Source organism: Silurus meridionalis, chromosome 12 (genome assembly GCF_014805685.1).
Source record: "Silurus meridionalis isolate SWU-2019-XX chromosome 12, ASM1480568v1, whole genome shotgun sequence".
Classification (NCBI taxonomy): domain Eukaryota; kingdom Metazoa; phylum Chordata; class Actinopteri; order Siluriformes; family Siluridae; genus Silurus; species Silurus meridionalis.
This window is the reverse complement of record NC_060895.1, coordinates 15,248,634-15,256,967: the sequence shown is the minus strand read 5'-3', so window position 1 is coordinate 15,256,967 and position 8,334 is coordinate 15,248,634. Positions and strand designations below refer to the sequence as shown.

At 36.9% G+C, this 8,334-nt stretch overlaps 1 protein-coding gene across 1 annotated transcript; it reads left to right on the top strand.

Moving 5' to 3' along the window:
- The first annotated feature begins 1,901 nt into the window (after positions 1–1,901).
- On the top strand, positions 1,902–7,993 carry nek3 (NIMA related kinase 3). The gene is made up of 14 exons (XM_046863706.1): positions 1,902–1,949; positions 2,071–2,318; positions 2,453–2,546; positions 3,506–3,603; positions 3,709–3,792; positions 4,598–4,665; positions 4,775–4,861; positions 4,968–5,022; positions 5,118–5,318; positions 5,970–6,096; positions 6,262–6,423; positions 7,097–7,210; positions 7,706–7,790; positions 7,904–7,993. The coding sequence occupies exons 2-14, from the start codon at positions 2,202–2,204 to the stop codon at positions 7,968–7,970; spliced, it is 1,359 nt and encodes a 452-aa protein (XP_046719662.1). The 5' UTR covers positions 1,902–1,949; positions 2,071–2,201; the 3' UTR covers positions 7,971–7,993.
- Positions 7,994–8,334: the final 341 nt, after the last annotated feature.

Below are 8,334 nucleotides of genomic sequence, written 5' to 3'. Positions count from 1 at the left end.
CACACTAACTTCATTAAGAACAATAAATACTAGTAAAGGCATGTAAATTTCACAACAGAATTCATATTTATATTCGTATCTCCTATATTTCTTCTTAAGAGTAAATTTATGATTTCTTTATGGACAATGCATCCCAACGCCACTGACGCGCAAGTTTAATTTCAGTGCCTTTTGCGCCATCTGGTGACGCTTCCAAGATTTAGAACAAATTTAGAGAAATATGTTTTTCAAAAATTTGTGGACAATTGCGTGTTTAAAGCTTCCTACGAAGGTTCTATCTGGAACAAGGACAGTCTGAGGACCCTTAATGTTTTCTATAGATTTGTGAGTGTACACACGCACAAAGCCCAAATGGGTACATTTAGTTTACATTTACAAACATGGTAAACAAAAAAGCATCTCAAAACACACTTGTTGTACCCTGAGGTGAAACAGTTACGACCACATTTTGTTCCACTCCTGACAGCCATGAACAGGCATCCAAACAAGATGAGACTCAAAAACCATGTGGTAAATATCATTTTTTAATGGTTCCATGTCACAGTCCTGTTCTCTTTGGTATGTGAATAAACAGAGTATGGTGAAAGATTGATAAATGAAACAATAGTTCTTTAACAGTCCCACGATTCACACGATAATCCCACGAGGTCAGCAGATTCTGATTACTTAAACCAGCCCATCTGAGCACCAATAATTATAGTATGATTCAAGTTCCAGATATCACATTTTGTCTGCATGTTGATAAAGAAAAGAAGAAAGAGGCTTTTTACTTGTCACATATACATTACAGCACAGTGAACTTCTTTCTTTGCATATTTACGTTTACATTAATGCCATTATCTCACTCATACAACTGAGCAGGCATGGGGTTAAGGGCCTTGCTCAGGGGCCCAGGCATCACAGCTTGGTGTGACTGGGATTTAAACGCACTACATTTGGATCCAAAGCCCAATACCTTACCCACTAAAGGTTCCCCATCAAGAGCCTGAAGATCAATGAAATTACTGAGCAACACACTTTGAGAACTTTGAGGATGGATTTGGACTGTAATTAATATCAACAGTCTATGAAAAAAAAGGCTCAGGACCACAGGTTGCTTTTAATCACCTGCCACTGAACACCTTAACTATGATTAACTGTAATAAATAGATGTTCAGTGATGAGGATGGCTTCCTTTTTAAGGTGGGTTCCCCTCAAGGTTTCTTCCTCCTACCAGCTCAGGGATTTATTTTCTTGCCACAGTCACCAATGCCTCGATCATTAGGCAATTATAAGGAATAAGTGAATGTATTATTTTAGAACCACTTTAAATCTATAAAGCTGCTTTTAGGCAATGTCCATTGTTAAAAGCGCAATACAAACAGAACTGAATTTAACTATCACCTTCAATTTTAGGAAGCTGGGGTCAGACATGATACACTGCACCAGGAGCAAAAACAGTTAAGGTCTTAACCCAAGAGAAGAGAGGAAGCTGGGCAATACTGGGGTTTGAACCTCTGACCTTCCAAGGAGTAACCCACAGCCTTAACCACTAAGCTACCACTTCCCCATCAATGTTCCACTTGATGTTTAATGTAAAGCTCTGAACCTGCACACTGAATCTTAATGCATGCATGAAAGAGAAGGTTATTTAATCAAATTGACCAGTGGGTGTGTAGCTCAAAGCAACAACAACGCATTACGTCATAATTTTCGCACATGCGCACTAATGAATAAAAAACGTAAACTAAATTCTCCGCATTTGTTGATTGTTTATTAATGAAATATAAATCGGGTGGACTAGCCGGCTTTACAGTCACTACATTAGCTGTAAGAGAGAAAACGTGTGTGCTTGATTCATTTTGGAGCTCAGTTGAAAAATAGCAGAGGCCACGCCCATCACAGCATACGTCACCCAGAAACCCGGAAATAGACAAAAATACGCTCCTTAGTATTGTTATGGGTTACAGGTACAACAGGATCTTTATTGTGGTGTTTTTTCCCTTTCTTTTGTAAATTGTGTTTCATATATTAATCTCCCAGACATTTCATTGATATTGTATCACTTTTTCATTATTTATTCCTGGACAGATAATGAAGAAATAACGCAAGCATTTATCTGACTGACGCACAGTAACTACTTTAGGGAAATAAATCTAATACAGTGTAATGGATCGATTAACTTTAAGCAGCTGATTTTTTGGAAGTTGTTTTTTACTATTATGGATCAGTACACGGTTCTTAAAGTCATCGGGGAAGGATCTTTTGGGCGTGCTCTCTTGGTTCAACCCAAAACGGATCAAATTAAATGGGTTATGAAAGAAATACGACTACCAAAGGTAACATTCACTGACATTTTATTATATATATATATATATATATATATATATATATATATATATATATATATATAAAATATAAAATATAAAAATAAAAAGGTCACTGAAGTTTTGCCTTTGTGTCCATCACACAGGCAGAGGGCGGTATGGCGAGCGCCCGCATGGAGGCTGTGCTCCTGTCCAGAATGAAGCATCCCAACATTGTGGCCTTCAGAGAGTCATTTGAAGGTTTGGATCTTGTGCATAAGCATATCTGAAATGTTTTAGTATGTTATTCAATTGAAAAAACAACCGTTTGTAATGTTGTACAATATTGACAATTGTGAATGTGTCCCTGTGGCTCTGTCTTTGGGGATCAAGTTACTGCAGAAACCAATTTTAATATCTTTCCTGCTGACAAAAAATAAAAAATAAATAAATAGAAACAAACAAACAAAAAAAAGGTTATGGTTTCTATTAAAAAAAACAATTACAAACCACAATAGTTTCCATAATGTAGTGTGTGTGTGTGTGTGTACTTCATTAAAACATTATCATCAAAACAAAGTAACCTATTGAAAACTGGTGTCCTGTGAATAACAAAATGTAAGCCACAAGTTGCCAATGGTGTTTTATTGGTCCTTCAGTATATCTATTAAACATAATACCGATTAAGACCCACAAATACCATTAATTGAACAACCAGTTAATTAAAAAACCAATCCAATTCTCATTATAAGTATACAGACAGCTCTATGTTTGCACACACAAGGCAAACTACTAAGCAAAAAGCCCTTTATAAAAGAGGGAAAGAATGGAAACAGCTTCAAGAAACATAATCACATCAGGTTGATGTTTAAATGTTCTTGACCCAATAATAATCATCATCATACTTCAACAATACTTATAAGAGCTGTTGGGCATGGATCTGACTAGTGTATTTATTTTCAAGCTTGTGCTTATTTGTTTTCATGCAAAATAATTATAGATTGTCATTTTTAGTCCTTTTCACAAATTAGCAAGGTATATTGTTGTATTGTTAATACAATGCTGTAGGGGGCAGCATAGAATTACAAACAGGTCTTTAAAGTGAATTTCAAATCCTGTCGAGGCCATTCCGATAAACATCTGGAGATCCAGACCGATACGCAACAATTGTATTATATCACTTTCACTTTTTACATTCTGGTCTTTCTCGCTCTTTCCAGATGATAGCCATCTGTACATTGTTATGGAGTTCTGTAGTGGAAGTGATCTTCTTCAAAGAATGCAGCACCAAAAAGGCTCTCTGTTCCCAGAGGATGTGGTAAAATTATATATAAATTATATTAAAAAGAATTCCAAATAATGCTAATTTTTTTTTTTTTTTTCTATATTTTCATGTCCTTATAATCACGATTTGTCTCTGTAGATACTCAGGTGGTTTACGCAGATGAGTCTGGGCACAATGCACATTCATGATAAGCGGGTGCTTCACAGAGATTTAAAATCAAAGGTAAAAATAAAAACCAGCTGTGCACTCATAGAGGTTTTCTTAACGGTGTAAGAAATATACATTTGATATGAATATCCTTTATGAATAAAGGTTTTTCTCATTTTACTCACTTACACAAGTGGGCAAAAATGTCAGTCAAATGAATGCATCTTAATAATAATATAATCTTTGTATAATATAATATCTTGATAAATGAAACCAGTTGCAAAAATTGTTTTTATCAAAAACATTTAAATTGACAATATTATTGTAATTTACAACTTAGATTTTCTTCACAATCGTACTCACTTCACACGTCCATGTCTTCAGCACCACTCACATTACACCACAAACTTTGTTTACATGGCCTTTTTGCTCAACATTTTATTTGTTTACATTTTTGTTACTTACAATGTTCACATGTCTACTGCAGTGTGCAATATACAACAGGTTTACTGGTGGCGCTATTTTGTGTTCTTTGTATTTGTCTTACACTGTCTTGTGTTGTCTTTGCACTGTTTGCACCAGGTTGCACTTTATGTGGTGAGGACACTGGTCCTTGGCCCTGTTTTTCTGTGATTGTTGTTGTATGTAGCACCAGGGTTCTGGAGGAACGTTGTTTCATTTCACAGTGTAATGCGTCAGCTATATATGGTTGAAATGACAATAAAAGCTTCTTGACTTGACTTGACTCTTGACTTGCCTTGACTTGCCTTGACTTGATTCAAATTAAAACCAGTAAGTTGAGTAAAATTAAACCCTACACATATTATAGTGCAGACGAAACTCTGATCTTCAATAAAATTATTTTTGTTTATTTTCCTAGAACATATTCCTGACAGACCATGGCACAGTCAAACTGGGAGATTTTGGGTCAGCATGTGCTCTTAACAGGTAGTGTCTAAAAGCCTCTTTTGTATGTTGTCTAGTAAGTAAAACTGGGTGAGAAAATGACATGTTAAATAATAATAATGACACTATGTCATTTTGCAATATTCACCAGTGCAAAAGGTTATGCCCAGACCTATGTTGGAACTCCATACTATGTGTCTCCAGAGATTTGGGACAACCAACCATACAATAATAAAAGGTATAGAACTTACACATTTTTTTTCCCACACTCAAAAAATATAGAATTATTAACAGGCTAGAAAAATGACTTCATACCTTTTTACTGTGTGTTATGTGTTTTACAGTGATATCTGGTCTTTAGGGTGTGTGCTCTATGAACTGTGCACTTTGCGCCATCCGGTGTGTACATTTGCCCTTTCGCTTTTAAAAGGCGATGAATGATTATGACTAATATGATCTATCAACTCCTGTTTACTCTCTATCTCTGGTTTCAGTTCGAAGCTCGTAGCTGGAAAAGTCTAATTTTGAAAGTGTGCCGTGGGACATACACTCCTTTACCCAGTCACCTTCCCTATGAGCTTCACTACTTGATTAAACAGATGTTTAAAACCAACCCGAGAGACAGGCCTTCCATACACACCATCCTCAGCTCCCACCGTGTGTCCAGACTGCTCCAAAAATACATACCTGAAGAGGTAACTGCACGTTGGCTTAGTATAAAGCTAAGTTTCACTTTTGTATGTATCGCAGCCAATAGTTAAAAAGCATTTCAATGTCTGGTACTTATGGTAAGGGAAAATCTTAAGATGTAATATTGGCTACACTAAAGACACCAACACAATTAATACACCTGCTATCCACTGATGATATTTGGATATACAGTGGAACCTCTATACTCGCGACCTTGACCCCTGCGACCTCGATAGTTCCCTACTTTTTATTAGGGACCGGGAACTCGAGAAATATCTTATAGTCCACAAGAAGCCACGAGTGGCTCGAAAGTTCAATTTCAAACAGAGTTTGTACTAATAAATTACATACAAATTTTTTTTTTAATTCTATTATTATTGTATTATTCATTTAAAATCATAAATGAAACATTTATGACAAGTAATTCACAATTTTTGTTGAGTTTGCTCTACAGTACATGTACAGTTCCCCTGAACCATCAAAAGGAGAAACTCAAAACCTCACCTTTTTTTTGTTACTCACACTTTAATTGTATTTTTCACTGCAAACTGCTACCTGCTTATTTTCACGGATTAATTGCGATATTACACATCTTTGATCATATGCAGTTATATACTGTACACATACTATTATGTACCATTTCTGTTTTCTGTAAGGAACTGCCCAAGAAAGAACCCAAGGAACTGGTGGAAAAACGGGCAAACCAGTGGAGAAAAGAAGAAGGAGAGAAAGTGGCCATGTTTCTGGCCCAGAAGAGTTTGTTAAACACATCTACAGCTGAAGGTACTTAAAGTGCATGCAGGACTCCTACGTTACTGTGACTTGTTTAACTTGAATCATTTCACTGTGGTGCAATATTGCATTGTATTTAATGTTTATGGGTGAAGTCACAGCTCTGTCCTGGAGTGAGCCACTGGCAAAGTGAGAGATTTTTTTTTTTTTGCTCAGACACTAATTTCAGAACTTCATCTGAGAATCGGATGGGTAACATAGCTCCCCGAAAGAGGTGGAATAAAGAACCCTCTAACACAGTGCTGCAGGTCCTCAGGAATGCTGACATCATTTCGTCTGGTGACACGGCAACAACACAGGGGTCTGACTCCACAAAAGGTGCAGCAAGCCACATATATTATGCATGTCTTCAATTGACACTACTAATTTGTCTCTGTCCCATTTTGCTGAAACATGTTTACTTTTATTTTTCTGTCCTTTTTGTAAGACTTAAAACCACACCATTGTGTTATTAAAATCATTGCTCGTTGTCTAATTGTGACAAGGCTGCAAAATTTACAAAACATGCACACTGTGTCAAGTCAAGTTTATTTCTGTAGCGCTTTTCACAACAGACATTGTCTCAAAGCAGCTTTACAGAATTTTGGTGAACAATGTGTATTTATCTCTGAGGAGCAGCCATGGCGACTGTGGCAAGGAAAAACTCCCTTAGATGTTATGAGGAAGAAACCTTGAGAGGAACCAGACTCAAAAGGGGAACCCATCCTCATTTGGGTGACATCAAGAGTGTGATTATAGTCTTTTAACAATACAGAACACTGGAGAGTGAGAACTAACATGGGCACTGGAGTGTAAGATTATAAGTAATGTTCTTTCTACAGTCTTATCCAGTCATTTGTGGTGATCACTGCAGTCACTGTGTAAATCAAAAGACTTAAATAGCTTATGTGGAGAACTTAATGTGCAAGTTATTATATGTGCATGTGGATGTACATTATTAAGAGAATTCTATAGTCTTTTTCTTCTACCATGTTTTGTGTTTGATATCTAGTGGGATTGCAGAAACAGGAGAGAAAGCAGTGGGATAAGGATCCACCTGAAAGACTTTTGAGCCTTCTGGAGAAAGCTCCTCTGAGCACAGCCTTCAGCACCTACATCATCCACAGTAAGTGCACGGGAAATGTGATCTAGAGATCGATTTGCCAATCCTGTTGTAAAGCAGTGACCAGTGGTGGGAAAGGGTGAAACCACACTGACAACTCGAAGACATGAAGTGTTATTGTGAAATTGTAAAAAGGGGGGAGAAGTTTGAGTTTTGGGCAGCCCCTATCAACTTCCTACAACCTTCCTATCAACTCTCAAACAGTCTTTAGAGGGTTGTTGCAATTCACAACCATGTAAATACTTTTAGGGAGAAGAAGGTTGTAGATTCAGAAAATCACTAGCAGAGACATTTTCAGTAGAAATAGGAAAGTAAAGTAGGAAGAAGTTGGAGCTGAAGTTGTTTATCTCTATTTCAGCCATTTCATAATATAATGGATGAGCCTATACAGGCTGGGAAGTGGCTGTGGTCTGACCAAGACTAATGCACAGAAACCAAGAACAATCTCCACTGTGTGTGTGTGTGTGTGCGTATGTGTGGTTTATTTTTTTGATATAGGGCAGAATAATGACGTTCCAGACGGTTTAGAGGAAGTTTATACTGACCATTACAGACTGGAACCCCGCTCGGATGATGAAGACACGTGAGTGTTAAAAAATATATATAAAAAAGACTATGGCTTCCTTGTTTCATTTCTCTATTTTCTCCACTCATTCCGTTCTCCATTAACAACTTCTTTTTTCTGGCTATTCACAGAGATTTTGAGGAGGATTGTCATTTCGACTGGCAAGACGAACTGGAGAAAATATTACCAACACACTAGAAATAAATGTAATAACTATTTAAGCCAATGTCTTCTTTCATCCCTGGTTTACAGCCTTCAGTGCAGATATATTCTACTTTCTGTTTCTATAATCTCTCATGTATGCGTGTGGAGTATAGGCCACATTGCAAGACTGGTAAGATATATATCTTCTGAACCATCTAAATGTTGAAAAACTGACCTCAATTCCATGGAAATAATCTTCGACATTTCCAATAACATGTAAGCAGGTGTTCAGCATTACCCTTACGCCCTCTCTATGGTTTCTCTGCTTTGAAGGGAAAGGAAAACTTGCATCACTCAGCTGTACAAGCAGGGAAAAAACAGTACAAAAATATGAGGATCTGTCTGCCCATGAACATTT

Coding starts and splice junctions, on each gene's coding strand:
- nek3 (XM_046863706.1), top strand. CDS start 2,202: ATGGATCAGTACACGGTTCTTAAAGTCATCGGGGAAGGATCTTTTGGG. Junction 3,793..4,597: donor ACAGAGATTTAAAATCAAAG/GTAAAAATAAAA, acceptor TTATTTTCCTAG/AACATATTCCTGACAGACCA. Junction 6,097..6,261: donor AAACACATCTACAGCTGAAG/GTACTTAAAGTG, acceptor TTTTTTGCTCAG/ACACTAATTTCAGAACTTCA.